Source organism: Neofelis nebulosa, chromosome 8 (assembly GCF_028018385.1).
Source record: "Neofelis nebulosa isolate mNeoNeb1 chromosome 8, mNeoNeb1.pri, whole genome shotgun sequence".
Lineage (NCBI taxonomy): Eukaryota > Metazoa > Chordata > Mammalia > Carnivora > Felidae > Neofelis > Neofelis nebulosa.
Genome location: NC_080789.1, coordinates 128413592 through 128434853, shown reverse-complemented (window position 1 = coordinate 128434853; position 21262 = coordinate 128413592). Strand labels below are relative to the sequence as shown.

Genomic DNA, 21262 nt, shown 5'->3' with positions numbered 1-21262 from the left:
GTACGTCTTCTTTGGAAAAATGTCTATTCAGATCATTTGTTCATTTCTAAATCAGATTATGGTTTTTGGTGTTGGGTTGTATTTATGTATTTTGGCTATTAGCCCCTTATTGGATGTATCATTTGCAAATAATTTCCTTTTAGTAGGTTGCTTCTTCATTTTTATAATCTTTTGAAACTTCATTTTGTTTTAATTCCAGTATAGTTGACATAGTGTTATGTAGTTCCAGGTGTACAATAAAGCGATTCAACAAGTCTATACATCACCCAGTACTCATCACAACAAATGAGCTCCTTAAACCCCATCCCCAGTTTCCCTCAATTCCCCTCCCCCACCTCTACTCTGGTAACCATCAGTTGTTTTCTGTATAATTATGAGTCTTTTTCTTGTTGTCTCTCTTTTTTTCCTTTGCTCATTTGTTTTGTTTCTTAAATTCCACATATGAGTGAGATCATATGTATTTCTGTCTCTGACATATTTTGCTAACCATTATACTCTCTTGTTCCATGTTGTTGCAAATGGCAAGGTTTTATTCTTTTATGGTTGAATAATAATCCATTGCATATATATGCCACATATTCTTTATCCATTCATCTATCAATGGACACATGGGCTGCTTTCATAATTTGGCTATTGTAAATAATACTGCAATAAACTTAGAGGTGCATGTATCACTTTGAATTAGTGTTTCTGTATTTTGGGGGTAAATACCCAGTAGTATGGTTACTGGATCAAAGGGTAGTCCTATTTTTAACTTTTAAGGAACCTCCATACTGTTTTCCACTGGTGACTGTAAATTTGCTTTACCACCAATAGTGTCCTTTGTAGTCACCACCACTTGTTTTTTGTGTTTTTGATTTTAGCCATTTCGACAGGTGTGAGGTGGTATCTCATTGTGATTTTGATTTGCATTTCCCTGATTATGAGTGATTATGAGCATCTTTTCATGTGTCTATTGGCCATCTAGATGTCTTTATTTGCAGAAATGTCTGTTTGGGTCTCCTGCCCATTTTAAATTGGATTATTTGTGTTTTGGGTATTGAGTTGTATAAGTTCTCTGTATATTTTGGATACTAATCCTACATCATAAATGTTACTTGCAAATATCTTTCCCCATTCAGTAGATTGCTTTTTGCAATTTAGTTTTATTGATTATTTCCTTTGCTGTGCAGAAGCTTTTTATTTTGATGTAATCTCATTAGTTTATTTTTGTTTTTATTTCCTTTGACTCAGGACAAATGTCTAGGAAACTGTTGCTATGTCTGATGTCAGAAAAGTTACTCCCTGTTCTCTCCTTGAGAAATTTTATGGATTCAGGTCTCACATGTAGGTCTTTAATCCATTTTGAATTTGTTTTTGTGTATGGTGAAAGAAAGTGGTCCAATTTCCTTCATTTGCATGTAGCTGACCAGTTTTCCCAACATCATTTGTTGAAGTGACTGTGCTGTTTCCCATTGGATGTTCTTTCCTTCTTTACCAAAGGTTAATTGTCCATATAATTGTGGGTTTATTTCTGCATTTTCTATTCTGTCCTGTTGATTTATGTGTCTATTTTTGTGCCAGTACCATAATGTTTTAGTCACTACAGCTTTGTAATATAACTTGGAAGTCTGGAATTATGATACCTCCAGCTTTGCTTTGCTTTTCCAAAATTGCTTTGGCTATTTGGGACCTTTTGTGGTTCCATAAAAATTTTAGGATTTTTTTGTTCTAGTTCTGTGAAAAGTGCTGTTGGTGTTTTGATAGGGATTGCATTAAATATGTATATTGCTTTGGGTAGCATAGACATTTTTTTTTTTTTTTAATTTTTTTTTTTTTTCAACATTTTTTTTTAATTTATTTTTGGGACAGAGAGAGACAGAGCATGAACGGGGGAGGGGCAGAGAGAGAGGGAGACACAGAATCGGAAACAGGCTCCAGGCTCCGAGCCATCAGCCCAGAGCCTGACGCGGGGCTCGAACTCACGGACCGCGAGATCATGACCTGGCTGAAGTCGGACGCTTAACCGACTGCGCCACCCAGGCGCCCCAGCATAGACATTTTAACAGTATTTTTCTGCCACTCATGAGCATGTCTTTCCATTTCTTTGTGTCATCGTCACATTCTTTCATCAATGCTTTATAGTTATCAGGGCACAGGTCTTTCAACTCTTTGGCTACTAGGTTTATTCCTAGATATCTTACTATTTTTGGTGCAGTTGCAAATGGGATTGTTTAATTTCACTTTCTGCTGCTTCATTATTAGTGTATAGAAATACAACAGGTTTCTGTACAGTGTTTTATGTCCTGCACCTGTACGGAATTTATCAGTTCTAGTAGTTTTTTCATGGCATCTTTAGGATTTTCTATTTAGTATGATGTCATCTGCGAATAGTGAAAATTTTACTTCTTCCTTAGCAATTTGGATGCCTTTTATTTCTTTTTACTGTCTAACTGCTGTGCCTAGGACTTTCAGTACTATGTTGAATAAAAGTGCTGAGAGTGGACATCCTTGTCTTTTTCTTGAACTTAGGGGGAAAGCTCTCAGTTTTTCCTCATTGGGTATGATGTTTACTATGAGCTCTTTGTATATATGGCCTTTTTAATGTTGAGGTATGATTCCTCTGAGTCTCCTTTTTTTGAGGGATTTTATCATGAATGAATGTTGCACTTTGGGTCAAATGCTTTTTCTGCATCTATTGAAATAATCGTGTGGTTTTTGTCCTTTCTCTTATTGATGTGATATATCACATTGATTGATTTGCAAATATTGAACTACACTTGGATCTTGGGAATAAATCCCACTTGATGGTGATGAATGAGCCAACAACCTTCATGTATCAGGCAGGCAGAAAGCCAAGCCATGTTCTTAGGATGTAAAACCAGACAAGCAAGAAGGCAATAGATTTTTGGCAGGGAGAAAGGATCAATAACCAATAGGTCTGGATTTGGAAAGGAAGAGATGATGTGAAATTTTATTCCCCGCCCCCCTTTGCTGGGCTTAGCAGGTAACCTATTTACAAAAACTCTTAAGGATTCTCCCTGTGTTTAAAAAATACTTTAACTGTGGCTTTTAGCTTTAGCCTTTGACTAAGGAGTAAAAGATACCTTAAAAATACAGGATCACCTATAGCCTTGGGTAAATTTTTTTTTATTTTTATTTTTTATTATTTTTTTATTTTTAATTTTTTTCCCATTTGATTATTTTGTAAATTTATTTTTAAAAAGTAACTGTTTACTAGTCTCTTCAGAGGGGAAAGGCCGTTCAGACAGAGGATTACTAGGATGAGTACTCAACTAAATGATAGAGGGAAACAGTAGGAGTTACGTCAGTCTTGTAGTCCTTTGGTGTAGGTATCTTTTCAACTCTTTTTCATTAGCTTTTTTGGAATGAATTTCAGTGAAACTACTTGGGAAATTTGAAACCTTCAGGAGGCTTCTGCATGTCATTCGAATAGGTATCCCATTCCACTAGGGAACCCTTGTTTTCAAGTGCACTTCTTTTTTTTATTTATTTATTTTTTTCAACATTTTTTTATTTATTTTTGGGACAGAGAGAGACAGAGCATGAACGGGGGAGGGGCAGAGAGAGAGGGAGACACAGAATCGGAAACAGGCTCCAGGCTCCGAGCCATCAGCCCAGAGCCTGACGCGGGGCTCGAACTCACGGACCGCGAGATCGTGACCTGGCTGAAGTCGGACGCTTAACCGACTGCGCCACCCAGGCGCCCCTCAAGTGCACTTCTTAAGTGATATTATCTAATTAGAATGATTCTTATAATGGCCATTGTATTTCTAGGTTGTAATTCCCCTGAGGGCTAGCTGCAGTTTGGTAGGACCCTAGCTTCAAATGGAGTTAACCCACATTTCTGTCTGGCCTAATTTTGGGGCCCCCCTCCTGATGGTCACCAAGCCAAGTTCCTCAGGACATGAAATAAGCTTAGTAAGATACTGCCATTTTTGCTAGGTATCTGCAATTTCTGGGACTGAAGTTCTTAGGTGTACTGGAAAGCGGTGCTTTTGACTCTTGAGAATTTAAGGATCCCATTAACTAAGACTTTGGGTTTCTCAGAACCAAACTAGTACCTAGAAGAAGGGATGTGCCTTAGGGGTGGAGACTGTGCATGATTTACAGTGTACTTCATTACACAGAAGTTTCTTGAAGTTGGTGGGTGACAGAGTGTCAATCTAACTCATGCTGTTGCCAAATTTTTCCATTATGGGAGTCTTCTTGAGGTCGTGAGCACCCTCCTCCTGTCCTTTAGATATTTGACCTGTGCCCACCAATTTTTGCAGCTTTTTGGTCTCCAAGATCCCTGTTAGCCATAGCTTTTATCTACATGAAACAAGGCAAATGAATGTGGGCACCTTAATGTGTCAAAGGAATTGAGAGATATTACTGTGTCCAGGACACAAGGCCCTTTGTGTACCCACCAGTTCCCATCGAAACTTACTGAGGTTTTCCACCTGGGGAATGTGGTCTGAAAGGCTAGAGGCTTAGCTCTAGCAGACCCTTCTGATGGTTCAGTTGGGCTCTGTGCAAAACTGCCAGTTCATATGGGCTCCAGGCATTACCATCTGACCTCTCAAGCTGACCTGTCCTGTAAAGGAAATCCAGCTCCTTTGGGAGGTCAAAATGCAAAAGTGACTGGAGCTCGGAATTGAGAGGGGCTTTCCCACAGCCCTCAAAAATGGCAAGAAAGTGAACTGAAAAGCTTCTCAGGTATCATGTCTGTGTTTCCTGTGGTCCCTGAATGCTGCTGGAGTTCACCTCAGATCCCATTGCTGCCACCAAATCTGTTAAAGAACAAAAATTCAACCAAGTAAATTTTAAAGATCTAATTGTCTTTATTAAATGACTTATGAATCAGGCAGCATCCCATCTAGCACACAGAGGGGGACTGAAGAGTTGTATAAATTGGAAGGTTTTTACAGGAAGGAGGGTGAGCCAAGAAAGTTATTAGTAAAATAAAAGGAAGGATTGTTTCAGGCAAGATCAACTTCCCTTATGGGGAAAGTCAGGAGATCTTATTATGCATACCATTTCATCTTCCTTTGGGGATGGAGAGGGCCCATGTGACCTATCAACGCATTGATAATGATCAGAAAAGTCCTCACTTACCAGTTAAGAGAACGTTTCTGGAGGGGGTAAAAACTGCAGTTAGATTAGGCATTAAGCTCCAGTTTATTGACTTGGGTCTTAATCTAAGTCATGCCATTTTGGGGCTGTGATTTTCTTTTTATCAGTTCTAATAGTTTTTGGTAGAGTCTTTAGGGTTTTCTACCTAAAGTATCATGTCGTCTGCAAATAGTGAGTTTTACTTCTTCCCTGCCAGTTTGGATGCCTTTTGTTTCTTTTTCTTGTCTGATTGCTGTGGCTAGAACTTCCAGTACTTTGTTGAATAAAAGTGGAGAGAGTGGACATCCTTGTCTTGCGGCTAATCTTAGAGGAAAAGCTTTTAGCTTTTCACTGTTGAGTATAACATAAGCTATGGGCCTGTCATATATGGACTTTATTATGTTGGGGTATGTTTCTTCTGGGCCTACTTTGTTGAAAATTTCTGTAATGAATAGATGTTGAAATTTGTCAAAAGCTTTTTCTGCATCTATTGAGATGATCCTATGATGTTTATCCTTCATTTTCTCAATATGACTTATCTTGTTTAATTTGCAAATACTGAATCACTGGAATAAATTTCATTTGGTTGTGATGAATGATCCTTTTAATGTATTTTTGAATTTGATTTGCAATATTTTGCCGAGGACTTTTGCATCCATGTTCATCAGGAATATTGGTCTGTAATTTTCTTCTTTTGTAATGTTTTTGTCTGGTTTTGGTATCAGGATAATGCTGGCTTCACAGATTGATTGGAAGCATTTCTTACTCTGGCATTTTTTTGGGAATAGTTTTGAGAAGCACAGGAATTAACTCTTTTTGGAATAGTTTGAGAGGCACAGGTATTAAATCTTCTGTAAATGTATGGTAGAACTCACCAGTGAAGTCATCTGGTCCTGCACTTTGATTGTGAGGAAATTTCTCTTCCTTCCTTCCTTCCTTCCTTCCTTCCTTCCTTCCTTCCTTCCTTCCTTCCTTCCTTTTTCTTTTTTCTTCCTTCCTTCCTTCCTTTTTCTTTTTTCTTCCTTCCTTCTTCTTTTTTCTTCCTTCCTTCCTTCCTTTTTCTTTTTTCTTCCTTCCTCCCTTCCTTCTTCCTTCCTTCCTTTTCTTTTTCTTTCTTTTCTTTTCTCTTCTTTTCTTTCTTTCTTCCTCTCTCCCTTCCTTCCTTCCTCCCTCCCTTCTTTATTTCCTTTCCTTTCTGCTTTCCTTTCTTTCTGATTTAACTTCGTTACTAGTAGTCTATTTAGATTTTCTGTTTTTTCTTGATTCAGTCTTGGAAGTTTGTACATTTGTAGGAATTTTTCCACTTCTTCTAGGTTGTCCAATTTGTTGGAGGGTAATTTTTCATAATAGTCTCTTATAATATTTTGTATTCTTTCATGTCAATTGTAACTTTTACTTCTGATTTTATTTGATTTCTCTATTTATCTTGAGTAGTATGATTAAAGGTTTATGACTTTGTCTTTTCTAAGAATCTGATCATAGTTTCATTGATATTTTCTATTATTTTTTTAGTTTCTATTTATTTCTGCTCTGATCTTTATTATTTCCTTCCTTCTACTAATTTAGGGATTTATTCTTTCATTCTTTTTCTAGTTCCTTTCAGTATAAGACTAAACTGTTTTTTTTTTTTTTTAGACTTGCTTTTTTTGAGATTTGTTTTCTTTAGACACAGTCCTGTATTGGTATATACTTCTCTCTTAGAACTGATTTTGCTGCATACCAAACATTTTGACCTGTAGTGTTTACATTTTAATTTCTCTCTAGATATTTTTTTGATTTTTTCTTTGATTTCTTATTTGAACTGTTGGTTATTTAGTAGCATATTGTTTAGCCTCCATTTGTTTGCATTTGTTTTAGTTCTTGAAATTGATTTCTAGTTTCATACCATTGTGGTTAGAAAAGATGCTTGATATAGTTTCAGTCTTATTAAATTTATTGAGACATGTTTGTGGCATAATGTGTGATCTTTCCTGGAGAATGTTCCATGTGCTCTTGAAAAGAATATTTTTCTGCTGTTTTGGATAGAATGTTCTGTATGTATCTGTTAAGTCCGTCTGACCTAATTTATCATTCAAAACTACTGGTTCCTTACTTTCAGTGTGGATGATCTATCCATTATGTGAGATATTAAAGTTCCTTACTATTATTGTATTAATGTCAACTTTCCCCTTTATGTCTGTTAATATTTGCTTTATATAATTAGGTGCTCCTACGTTGGATGCATAGATATTCACAATTGTTATGTCCTATTGTTGGATTAATCCTTTTATCGTTATGCACTGCATTTTTAAAAATCTTGTTACAATTTTTGTTTTAAAGTCTATTTTGTCTGCTGTAAGTATTGCTACCCAGTTTGTTTCCCCGCCTGCCCCCACTCTTCATTTGTATGCAATATTTTTTTCCATACCTTCACTTTCAGTCTGTATGTGTCTTTAGGTCTGAACTGAGTCTACTGGAGGCAGCATATAGATGGGTCTTTGTTCTTTTACCCACTCAGTCATCCTATGTCTTTTGATGGGAGCATTTACTTCATTTTAAAGTAATTATTGATAGGTATGTACTTATTGCCATTTTATGTTTATTGCTTTCTGGTTGTTTTTGTAGTTCTTCTCTGTTCCTCTCTTCTTCTGTGGCTGTCTTCCATTGTTATTTGATGAGTTTCTCTGGTGTTAGTTTGGATTGCTTTCTCTTTATTTTTTTCTATATGGATTATAATAAGTTTTTGGTTTGTAGTTGCCATGAGATTCATATGTAGCGTCTTATGTACACAGTAGTCTATATTAAGTTGATGGTTGCTTAAGTTTGAACCCATTCTGAAAGCACTGTTTTCCCACCTCTGTGTTTTATGTGTATAATGTCACATTTCACATCTTTTTGTGTATAATACTCTGGTGTTTTAACCTTTATGTTAGCTTTCTAAGTAGCTGATCTACTACTTTTCCTGTGTCTTCGCTTTTACCAGTGAAATTTTTTCCCTTTATAATTTTCTTCCAGTTACAGCCTGTTCTTTTTCTACTTAAAGAAGTCCCTTTGGGGCACCTGGGTAACTCATTTGGTTAAGTGTCTATTTTGGCTCAGGTCATGATCTCATAGTTGTGAGATCAAGCCTCACGTTGAGTTCTGTGCTGACAGTGTGGAGCCTACTTGGGATTCTCTCTCTCTCCCTCTCTCTCTGTCCCTTCCCCACTTGCTCATGTGCTCTTTCTCTCTCTCAAAATAAATAAATAAACTTTAAAAAAAAAGGAGTCCCTTTTAGTATTTCTTGCAAGACTGGTTTAGTATTGATAAACCCCTTTATCTTTTGCTTGTCTGAGAAGCTCTTGATGTCTCCTTCAATTGTGGATGATGACCTTGCCAGGTAAAGTATTCTTGATTTTATGTTTTTTTCCCCCAACATTTTGAATAGATCATGCCACTCCATTCTGGCCTGAAAAGTTTCTGCTGATAGATTAACTGATAGCCCTGTGGGATTTCCTTTATATGTTCCTTTTGTTGCTTTAAAGATTTGTCTATCTTTAATTTTTGCCATTTTGATTATTATGTGTCTTGGTGAGGACACATAATAATTGGGTTTATCTTATTTGGGGATCTCTGTGTGTACTGGATCTTGTCTGTTTCTCCAAATTGTAGAAGTTTTTAGCTATTATTTCTTCAAATAAGTTTTCTGCCCTCTTGTCTCTCTCCTTGTCTGGGATCTCTATAATAAAATGTTGCAATGCTTGATGTTGTCCCAGAGGTCCCTTAACCTATCTTCATTATTTTATTCAGGTGCTTTTAACTATTGAACTTGATTGCTTTCCATTAGTGTCTTTCAGCTAGCTGACCCATTCTTCTGCATCCTCTAATCTGCTGTTGATTACCTCTAGTGTATTTTTCATTTCAGCTTCTGTATTCTTCAGTTCTGACTGGTTCTTTTGTATTTTTTATCTCTTGGTTGAAGTTCTGAGTTTATGTACTGTTCTCTCAAGTCCAGTGAGTAATCTTTATGACCATTACTTTGAACTCTTCATCAGGTAGATCGTTGATCTCCATTTTGTTTAGTTCTTTCTCTATGGTTTTATCTTGTTGTTTCATTTGGGAGATAGGCCTCTGTTTCCTCATTTTGTCTGACTCTGTTGGTTTGCATTTATTAGGTAGGTCGGCTATGTCTTTTCATCTTCAAAGTATTGTTCTTATGGAGAAGGTATCCTCTGGTTCCCTATAGTGCAATCCTCCCTGGTCACCAAAACCAGGCACTCCCAGGGGTCTCCTGTGGGCTGTGTGGGCCCCTCTGTTGTGACTGAGCCATGAGTGCTATGCACTCATTGGTAGGTAGTGTTTGTCCCCTGCATGGCTGGTTGAGAAGCCCTGCTACAGCTGCTGTGGGTGTACTGCTAGGCAGAATTTACCCACAGTGCATCTTGCTGAGGGCCTGGTTGCAGGTACAGCAGGTGCAGTGATTTTGGGGTTAGCTCGGTCCCGTCCCCAACGCAGAAGGTGATTTCAAAAGGGCTTGCAGGGGCAGGCAGGTGGGTTGCATGGGGCTGGTCCACAGGGGAATGTTGTGGTGGGGCAAGCTGTGCTAGTAAGGTAGATGGGAAGTGTCAGGAAGTGGCCTCACAGGCATCTGGCTATCTAGGCCAAAGGGGGGCTCAGAAAATGGCATGTGCCAGCACTGCTGTTCCTGGAGAAAGCTCCTGCAAATACTTGCCCCTATAGCATACATCCTAAAACTAGTCAGTAAATCTCCTTTACATTTAAGCTAGGCAGTTTTCAAACTTTGCTTGCATTCGGTCTTGTGGTGTTACACAGCATGCTGGCTCTTTAGAGAATTGGGTTCCTATTGCCTTCTAGCTCTCTTGGAGCTAAGTCCTGCTGATTTTCAAAGTCAGACATTATAGGGGCTGATCTCTGTGGTGCAGGTCTCCAGGGATGAGGATTCCCAGTGTGGAGCTTGAACCCCTTGTTTCGTCATGCTTATGGTATCTCTCCAGTGGTGGGTAGCCACCCTGATGGTTTGGTTCCTTACCATGTCTCTGCTCTTCATTTTCTTTTCAACACGGCTTTCTCTTTATGACTTTAGTTGTGGAAGATCTGTTCTGCCAGTCTTCAGGTCATTTGCAGTGTGTTGCAATACATGTAGTCGTTTCTTCACTGTGTCAGTGGGAAGTGGTGAGCTCAGGCCTTGTCCTTTGCCATCTTCCCTCTCCTGAGATTATTTTAAAATCACGAATAGTTTTTTGTAGCAAATGCTTTTTCTCTTTTGAGATAATCATATGGGTTTCTCTTTTATATCTGTTAACGTTAGAAAAAATACTGATTTTTTAAAATCTGAAACAAGCTTAATACTTCTACAATACTATGTATTGCATATAAGCACATGTACACATACACCTGTGAATTTACTCTTGGGTTTCATATTTGTATAGGACTTTTGTGTCCATGATCATGGAAAATATTTGGTTGTAGTCTTTCTTGTGATGTCTTTTTCAGGTTCTGGGGTCCTCCCAGGGTCATTTTGGCTTCATAAAACCAATAGTTACTCTTTTGTCTATTTCCCAGGAGTACTTGTCTACAATCTGTATTGTTCTTTTTCTCAGTGTTTGGAAGCATTGCTAGTGAAGTCCTCTAGGCCAATAGTTTGCTTTGAGAGACAGCTTTAACATACTCATTAAACTCCTTTCATGGATGTGGAGTTTTCTTCTCATGTCAGTTCTGCTTTTTCAAATTAGCCCATTTCATCTAAATTTTTGAAATTATTGGTGTAATGTGGTTCATAATAGCCTTCAGTTTACCACCTAGAGAATTTATAGTTATGTTTGCCTTTTCATTCTAATCTTAATTTATTTTTCATTTTTTCTTCATCAGTCTTGCTAGGTTTACAATTTTATCAGTTTTTGTTAGTGAGCCAACGTCTAGATTTGTTTTTTTCTTGTTCTAGATGTGCTATTTCAATTTTCTCCTTTCATCTTTATCACAGTTCAGTATTTCTTCGTGTATTCACAATTACATAACCTTACCACTATCTATTCCACTTATCATCCCCAAAAGAAACTCCATTAGCAGTTTTTCTCCAATTGTTTCCCTATTCCATTTATCCTCCACCGCTGGTGACTGGTAATCCCCTTGCTCTCTCCATGGCTTGCCCATTCTGGACCTTTCACATAAATGGAATCATCTAATATGTGGTCATTTGTGACAGTCTTCTTTAACTTATTTTAATATTTTCAAGGTTCATCTATGTTGTAGCATGTGTCAGTAATTCTTTTGTATTGTCAAATAATACTTAATTGTATGTACATAACACATTTATTTATCCTTTCATTATATGAAGGACATTTAGGTTGTTGCCAATTTTGGCTAGTATGAATAACATCACTATGAATGCCTACGTAAAAGTTTTTGTGTGAATATATGTAGCTAGGATTGAATTGCCGAATCAGGCTAACTCTGTGTTTAGCTTTTTGAGAAACTGTACAACTATTTTTTTAAAGTGATTTCATCATTCATATCCCCACCCACAAGGGACCCACTTTCTCTACATCTTTGCCAAGCCTTTTTATTATCTCTTTGATTTTACACATTCTACTGCGTGTGAAATGGTAATTTGTGGTTTTGATTTTCCTTATGACTAATTACGTTCAGAATCTTTTAATGTGTTTACAGTATGGCTGTATGGGCATTTGTGTATCATCTTTGGAGATACGTCTCTTCAAATCATTTGCCCGTTTAAAAATACCTGTTTTTTATTTGGTATTTTAAGAAACCATTGCTTTGAGTTCAAGGTCACCAAGACTTATACCTGTTCCTTCTGGGAATTTTATAGTTCTTAGCTTTACAGTTAGACTTCTGATGATTTTATTTTTTGCACATAGCGTGAGGTAGGAGTACAAATTCGTTCCTTTGCATGCGAATACCCTTTTCAAGAAATCTTGTTTACTTTCTTCGGTGTACTTTGGGTTTGAGATGAAAGTTTACCTTTCCAATTTCCAAGCGTTCTACTTTTCTAATGTATTTAAAGCTGTTCATGTCCAAGCATTGCTTTAGTTACATCTATAAGTTTGACCGTTGGGTTATTCAGAAGTGTACTGCTTAATTTCCAAAGTTTTAGAGATTTTTCTTGACTGCTTTATGGTCAGCATATAGTCTACCTTGGTAAGTGTCCCACAGGCATGTATAAAGAAAACGTATCCACGGGTTTTTTTTCCAGTCATGTGAGGAAAGACCCTTCCAGTCTCCCAGCTGTACCTGTAGATTGAGAAGGAGACAAGCTCTCTCCTCTGTGCTCTGTTTAAACTGTTCAGACCCAGAATTTGTAAAATGATTGTTTAATGACATGAAGTTTGGGGATGGTTGGTTAGGTAGCAGTAGTAAAAAGTATACGCTATTTTGTAGGCTCAGTGTTTCTGAGAAAATCTGTGCTTTTTCATAATCCTATGGAATTTAGGACCCGAATTTGTTTTATATACATTTGGAAGTAGCCAAGATTAACAACAGCCAAAAAGACATTGTACAGCTGTAATTTTAGTAGCTAGAATCACAGTCCTGAACATAATATCACCAAAAGTCATACATAAAATCGTGTGCCACTTTTTTCTTATGCTAAAGTCTACTTATATTAGAATAGTTAACATCTATGACAATTAAATAAAACCCCAAGTAAATTCACAGAGGAAATACACCTTCAGCTAAACAGTGAAGACAAAATTTAGTTCTCTTGACAAATACTTCCCAAGTGAAGGAAAGAAACAATTTCTGGCTATTCACATTTCAAATTGCTAGGCAACAAACCTGAAGGAAATTTCTCTAGACAGGATAGGTCTTCTGAAGCTTTGTCTACTCAGGTTCTAGCACTCGGGGCTGGCTAAGTTATAGAGCTCTTAGGTCAGCATATGGTTTGGTCTCACTTTTCAAGGCATTTGTTGAGTACATCATAGAAAGCTCAAGAACTTTCTGCTGGGCAGAAACACTGTGAAGTATTAGTTTCTTCTGAGTAGCTAATGTAAGAAATGCAAAGCTACAGTTAAAAAAAGTGTTTATTTAGACCATCCACCAGGATAATAATAAATAATGCAATATACTAATGTAATAACAGATGTTCTCATGCATTTATCACATAAATATACAAGAAAGCTGGCTTACAGGCTGCTGGGACAAATTTGGAAAAGTGTATTTGGCAATACAGTTAACAGTGTTAAGACTATCAAACAGATTCTCTTACCTATCATTTTTTTGAAATATGTTCTCTATATATCAGTGAATAAATGGTAATCTTTCCTTATAGTTTCTACTTTTTATAAACATGCCAGAGCTAAGCCAATTGGCAAAGATTCCAGGTTGATAATTTGTTATTTATCAGTATTTCTAATGGAAACCAGATTTTAGAAAAGAAATAAGATTGAACTCTTCTGCCTTTCCATGTGGAGGCTGAAAGAGTGCAAGCCCGGATCACTGAAATAATAAACTGTGTCTGAATGAAATAAAAACCCAAAGTAGAAGTTTATAAAGAGTAACTCTGCTCAATATACAAATACTATATAGTATTAGGATGCTTTTAATTTGATAAATGACCAATTATCCGACTGTAAAAGTGATGAACTTTGATTAAAGCTTAATTTTGCTAGTAAATTTCACATAAAGAGTTAAAATAGGGTAACCTTTAACATAAAGCTTTAAAACAAATAATTTAAACTATCTTAAACACTGAAAATGTGTTTTTAATTGTTATTTACAGTTGATGATACCAGTGTATAGCTTAATGTAGCCAACCGCCTGTCCTGCATTCCTCTTTCAACATCTGCTATTACGAACTTTCTTCTAAATCCGTAGGCAAGTTAGTTCAGTGAAGGAGAGCGATCTGTGGTCCACAGTAACTCAATGTATGGCCATTTGGTTTGGAGACAGCGTTTAATAGGAGTGTCATCTGTCTGTAGCATGGGATCTTCAAAACCCATAACCACTGCAGTCCCTTCAACATACATGACCTGTTGAACAAAATCAAGCCACAAAGGTCAATCACTATTCTTAGCAAATTCTTATGAGGGATATGCTAACAAACAAGGTATTGCATATTGTTTCATCTGGAACTTGAATTTTACTTTGATAGAAATTATGAGCAAGAATGCCTGCTGACTAATGGGAAAATATATTTGGAAACGAGGGTGACAGGCATTGTAACTGAGAGCTCATCAGTTGATTTTTAGCTCATGATTTAAAGGAAACAAAAAGTCTATGTGAATCCTGAAGCACATGCAGGTTGTTTACGATAATCATCCTTTAATTAACATACACCACTTGGAAGAAATGTTTATTTATATAACGAAGGCACTGTAACAGAAACAAAGGTATATATTCTGAATTTAAAAGTGTTAGGTTTCCAGAACTGGAGGCAACTTGAATGTGTGTCAATGCAATTTGCTTACTAGAAAATGCTTGACAGATAAAACTAACCAGGTATTTTATATACAGTGGTAATGATCCTATAAAATATACATGGGCAGTTGGATACTGGAAGAAACTTTAATTTACAATGAACTTTTAGAACTCTCTATGAAATAATATACTAATACCCGAACTCATTAAATGGGCTCACCGTGTACATTAAATGAGTTAGTCAATTTCATTTCGTGAAGAGGAACTCAAATTATAAAAGGAAGAGATACAGACTGCCTTCTTCCAAAGTACGTATAAGTATTTTTATATATTCAGTGTTGGATACACATGATTGTAATTATGTTCGTCCAATGTAAAAGCTGTAAGCTGTTGGACTAAGGAGCCCAAAGAAATAAGCTTCTGTAAAAACACATTTGTATCTTTATTTTGGTTAATTTCTACTTTTGATGAAAGAAACTTGAAAAGTGTGAATTGTAGTTTTACTATAATTATCAGATAAAATAGGACCTATTTTTCAAAAGGAACTTCACTTGCTTCTGGCATTGGAGCAGACCTTCTTGGGCAAAGTACTAGGACCTACCTCTGTGGCCTCAGCCAGCCTGGGGTGGCTGGATCATACTCCCTTCTACAGTGCCAGCATTCCAATGTTTGTTTATTGCCTCAGATATTTTTGGTAGGACCCTACCCTGTGGGAAGTAGTACTGCTCATCGTATTTCTGTTTCATATATGTATACAACTTAACAACATACATGCTTTGCTTTCTAGTACTTACATCCTGTTGTCCCATTAATACTTGATTTCGGATCTTTGTGTTAGTGAGATGCTTGTCATGAGCATGATTTGAGAACTTACTATATACAGGTAGCATGGCCGAGTAGACCAAGGACATTATTGGGAATCAGGAACTCAGTTCCAATCCCTGCTCTGCCAATGACTTGGTGAGTCACTTAATTTCCCTGTCATTGATGCCTCATCTGTAAAATATGAATAATACTTGACTTACCTTGCAGGGACTGTGTAGGCAAATAACTAATTAATGACCATACAATACCTCCTATTACAAGGTTATGTAAAACTTCAAAATCTAGAGGAAGCACTCATCAACATCTATAGCAAAAAAAAATAAATAAAACTTGGATGCTCTGTTCTAATTTATCTTGTGAAAAAAATCTTCGCACTCATATTTCGTTATGAAAAAGTAACTTTCAGTCTCAGTTTTGGATTTGATGTACACTACGATTGTGTATAGCCATCCTCAATTTACTTACGAAACCAGCATGGGTATTCCAAATTAAAAAGGTATGTTAGGCCTTATTCCTTCTAATAGTAGCTGTATCGATTGCAACTGTTAATTGAATAAATGCAAATATTACCTATATATTTTATGTGTAAACAAAGCTAATTACCCAAACTTTTGACTTAAACCAGGTAGAACCAGAGTCCATGTGGAAGTGAATCACCTGTGTGCAGTTGTCAATGATTCACAAAGGAAAGCAGCAAAGTGGAGCACGTACTCAAGTGCAATCCTAGCTCTGCCATTTCCTGGCTGCTTGACAAGCTGCTTACCTCTCTGGGCTTCCACTTCCTCCTCTGTAACATGGGGATGGATACACAAACAATACTTACCCACAGGGAGGGTGGGAAACTTCAGATAAAACCAAGTATTTAACAGAATTCCAGGTAAATGCTCAATAAATGGTAGCTATTATGTTATTAAATACTTAAAAATATTTTCCTCAATCAAAAATCTTACCATTACCCCTTTCTTAATTTAAACAGATCAGTAACTATCATTGGGTGAAACTTGGTTTGGTAATATCTCTACAGCAGAGAGCAATAAAACATATGCAGATCAAGTTAGCTGTTTTGTCACAGTGAAACTATTGTTCCAAAACTCCAATGAGGATCTCGATGACTAACATATACTGATATATTTACCAACTCAGGTGAAGACAAATTACTATGTGAATTATCATACCTTTTCATTATAATTTGACTGCTTCAATCCATTGTAGTGATAGACAGTAAACGACTCTGGACCACTGGAGCCCTATTATAAATAAAAGACTATTAAAACTTTAAATTATACTCTGATATTCGGCAATTTCTAATTAGCAGTTGAAACGAAAACACAAGTTGCTTAAATCCCTACTCTTTGGCGAATTGTTTGATAAAGCAAGAAACTTACTAGACGTCATCTACCAGAAAACCTAAGGGCTGAACTAGTTGTTTCTGGGGAAGAGGTTGCAAAGTGGGAAAGTATTTATTTTTATTATAAGCTCTTCTATACTAGTTTATATTTTTAACTGTGTGCCATGCATTAGTATATATTTTCTTAAAGGATAAGACTCCAAAACACCCATATGTTTTGTAAAATATTATCTCTGCCTTTTTTTTTTTTCTGGTTGTAAATAATTTGTTCCTCTCAATAACTACCTAAGAACAGTAACGTCGCTTTTTGTCAACCTGCAATCACCAGCTAGACATCAGTACTTCTCATTTGGCTCACAATATCAAATTAGGGGTTTCCACACCACCCACCTCATCTAAATACTGTCAAATTTAAATAGCGAAAAGAGCCTTGTGGGAAATGAAAAGCAAAACTATAGCGTTCAGAGCCTATAACAGCATCCAATAAAGAAAGGAAATCCTATAACTTGCTATTATACTAAACTTGCAGGAATGTCTGATGATGTTAGCTCAGCTGCCTTATCCTGGGCTCTCAGCTAAAGATCAAGTTCAATTCTCTGAACTGGGGCATTCAAGGCCATCAGTGGCCTGGCCTCACCAAGCGCACCCGGCTCCAGTGATTTCCCACAGGGCTTGTGGCCTTGTTTTCCTTGCCGTATTGGATACAAGGATGCACATGTGACAGAAGCTGGTCCTGCAGTCTGCCTTAGAATTTGTCCGTTTTGGAATGTAGAGAAGAGAGATGCTAGGAATGCTGGCAAGGATGGGAGAGGGCCTGACTGCCTTCCTGGAGGCTCGCTGCGTCAGTTCTTGAGTTTGTCTAAGCTACTCCCCCCAGGTATGACCTTCCCCCCCGACTTCAGTCAATTCAGGCTGTGCTTTGCAATGAAGCATCCTAAAATACAGGACCTAGTCTATCTTTTCAGCTGAATCTCCAGCTACTCACTTTTCTGAATTCTCTGTTAGGACAGACATATTAGTCATTTCCCATGGAAAGACCTGGTGTGGTCAGCTCTTTGCACATTCATTTTTTAAAAACTCCTTTCTTCTCATTTTTCAAGATCTAATAAATCTTTCTACAAAAAATTCTATCCCACTCAAAATGCTTTACAAGAAATAGAAAAATAACTTGATCATTTTCTTAACTGTATACATCAGTCAATACAATTAGTTACTTAGATAATTTGGCTGCTTATTTTTCAGAGTTAATGTACTTTAACTTAGAAAGTATTTCACTGTCCTGGCTACACAATCTATATTCTTTAGTTCCACCTAACAATTGGGAGAAAATACTGGAGTATCAGCAGAAGGTAGGGTGACATGGTGGCAAAGTACCTACTCTGGACTCCTCAATCAGCCACGGTCTAGCTGTATGACCTCAAGCATTTTTCTGAAATTCTCTAATCCTTAACTTCCTCATGGCCAAAATGGGTGAAAATAGCACCTAATTTATAAGACAGTACCTCATGCACAGTTGTGAGCTCAAAAAATGGTAGCTGCTTCTGCAATTATTATTAACAAATTGCCTTGAAATGCTTACTTGTATTCCACCCCCCCTCCCCTCCAATCTGCCTCTCCTTGAGGCAAAGAAAGGCTCTTCCCTACTGCCTACTTTAAGCATTTGTAGAGATTACAGAAGTTAGAGAAATGTTTTCCTGGCTGTCCTTCTGAGCCCAGTTTTACAACTTCACTGAGTGTTACCATATTGATGTGTTGGGTACAAAGCAGTATAAATGAATGTGAATAGGTGGGGATGTGACAAGTCTTCCTCTGAAGCAGCAGGTCTCAAACAATGGCACCATTAGAATCCTCTGGAGGGCTTCTGATTCCCTAGGGCTGGGGATGAACCCAAGAATCTGCATTTCTGACAAGCTCTGGAAGATTACATTTTGAAAGGCAAGGGGACTAAATTTATCTTTAATTAGCTCAAGGAATACTACAATTAAAAAATGTTCTTGAACTAATGAGTTCTTAGAATACTTGTAAGTCCTATCATGTAATTAATTACATCTAAGATGTATATTTCCAAAAGACATGGTAACTATCCCCCTTCATTTACATTTCGCCAGCACTTTTCAAAATCCTGCCCTAAATTTAGTGCAATTTTTAATTTAATGCTATAAAGTGCTATAACTTACTGAACATTTATTAAGCTGTCTAAAACAGAGTATTAGGTTCCAGAAAAGAACTTTCTTAGAAAACGCTGGTAGTTGGGTGTATGAACAGATTGGTCATCACAATCCAGTGGACGTTCTAGTCATGTGCGGAAAAAGAAAAATTTTTTTTTCATGAAGCATTTACCCAAGTTTGGAGAAGTCTAATAGAGATCTTGTGATAAAGTTACTTTTTGAAATTCACCCCACTTTCTTTACTCACGGTAAGCGATCCAGATTTAGAAAATGTGGGTTCCTTTTTCTTTTTTAATTACCGAGGGTGAATGTCAGTAATATCATCTACTCTGTTAGAGATAATTTAAACCTGAAATATCAAATTAACAATTCTATCTTGACATTTTCCCTCCATTATTTTGTTCTAATTTTGCTTCTTGACAGTATGTCTTTGTAAGAGAGGTGAAAGAGAAACTGGCATTTCTATTGAAACAATAATCTTTAACTTAAGCCAGGCTGGTATCTGATGAAATGATCCCCATACACCTGACTCAAGTATTTGGCTTGGCCGTAAAATCCTTCACTGGGATAGGAAGCATGAAGAAAACACAGGCAGAGGCCGTACAACTGGCTTTGTCAACGATGCGGATGGAACACGTGTCCTAACAGGAAACGGCTCCACTCAAAGGTTCTTCTTTCACTCAACTAAAATTCTGCTGGACCTCAGCAGTTTCCACTACGTATGAACCTCTTTATCTTTATTTAAACATATTTAAAAATTGTAAAACGATGCAGACCATCTATGAACAACAGTGACCTGAGAGAAGGAAAATAGGGGTGCAAGTGGATAAAGAGCATCTTTGTCTTTTTACTCCACGTACTTCTGAATGTTATGCTTCCTGTAGAAGAACAGTATCATGGTATGTATACACTGATGTGCGTACATTTTTCCACTACCCCCACCCCGCAAGTGTTGCATTACTGTACTGAAACAGACAATCAAAAAACGCTCATCCCAATGGAACAAAACCGTAAGTGAATTTCTTCAACCATGTTACCTGATCAGGAAAAAATTCTTGGAGGAATGGACCCAATAATATGATTCCTAATCCTTCTGGATCTAATTTATTCTTCATGAGATTTATACTATAGGAAGAAGAAGAAGAAGAAAAAAGGAAAACAGTGGATACCAAAGGAAAAAAAGCTCACTTTTCTTCTTTCATGATTACATTACTAGCACTGTAACACATCTGACTGCCAAAAATCATAAGAACTGTTCTTTTTAGACCCTTAATGACAAATACACAGGAATGACATCTAATTTGCCAAAACTTGGTTATTTTTAAACCAGCGTGATCTGTTACTATTTAGAATTTAAATTACGATGATGACTTTGGAATATTGTTCCTTATTAGGTAAAGTAATTTAAAAACCTCGGCTTATAAACTCAGGCTTATAACCTCCCAAAGGCAAATTCTCTTTGCTTCATAGGTATGTCTGCATTTAACAATCAAATGAAGCACTTAACCTTAAAAAATGTTTAAGCTCAAAGAGAAAAAAAGAACAACATCGAAAGGCAGTGCTACATCAGATAATCAGAAACATCTCTAAAAATCTTACCTTTAAGAACCAAAGGAGAGGGAACCTTGAAATTCTTAGTCAATGTAAGCTGAAGGGTAAAGAGGTAGGATAATTCTCAAAGAGCTCCAGTGCATGACTTAGAGCAGGGGCAAGGACCATATTGTTCCAGGAGCAGCCTGGATTGAAGGCTGCTTTGCTTGGCCCTTAACATGCAGGTGTAGCCAAGGCTGGTGAAAGGTGTTATATGTAACCAGAAAGAAGGCAAAGTTTTAAAAGTGAAAATGGTCTTTTTAGAAAATTTTCATTTTCCACCTTCTCTCCCAAGTTATAAACGCCAGGTTAATTATACCTTATCATATATACTATGCAAAGGGTAAGACATTTGAATGTCTGAGTAAGGGCAGCAGGTTAGGACATGAAACAAATAGGCAAGGTCATATTTAATATGTTTAATTCATTAATCCTGAATAGGGTCCTGTTAGTTTATAGGCCATCACATATTATAAATGTGACTGGACCAATATACAGAATGAAGAACTCAGTCCAATCTGTCAGCTACTTCTAGAAAAACAATCTAACTCAAGTGTACTAACTTCACAATTCAAGGTATGTTACGTATTCTGATGAAAAAAGGAAAATTAGGTAGATGATATACAGCCACCTATGTAAGAATACGGAAAAAAAAAAAAAAAAACCACAAAACTTTTTCCCTCCTTTCCCTAAGAATTGTCAGTAACCAAAATTGCCTGAATTCAGTTTTCTTTTGCAAATTACAGTGATATAAACAAGATGGTCTCCACTTGGAAATCAGTTTAGCACAGAGTAATTAGGATTATACCATTTATTGGACTAGTTCACCTACTTCAACTTCTAATGTTTTAAAAGCAATAGAGTCTGAGTCACTTAAATAACA

General features: G+C 36.9%; 1 protein-coding gene across 4 annotated transcripts in view; it reads right to left on the bottom strand.

Moving 5' to 3' along the window:
* Positions 1-13094: 13094 nt before the first annotated feature.
* The window catches only part of MINDY3 (MINDY lysine 48 deubiquitinase 3), a 95976-nt gene continuing 87808 nt past the window's right edge, over positions 13095-21262 (bottom strand). For all 4 annotated transcript variants that reach the window (XM_058681823.1, XM_058681824.1, XM_058681827.1 and 1 more), the window contains 3 exons: positions 19827-19914; positions 16449-16520; positions 13095-14060 (listed from right to left, as the gene is read on the bottom strand). In XM_058681823.1, the coding sequence (XP_058537806.1) occupies positions 13911-14060; positions 16449-16520; positions 19827-19914 (310 nt within the window). In that variant the 3' untranslated portion in view covers positions 13095-13910. The remainder of the gene's footprint in view (positions 14061-16448; positions 16521-19826; positions 19915-21262) is intronic.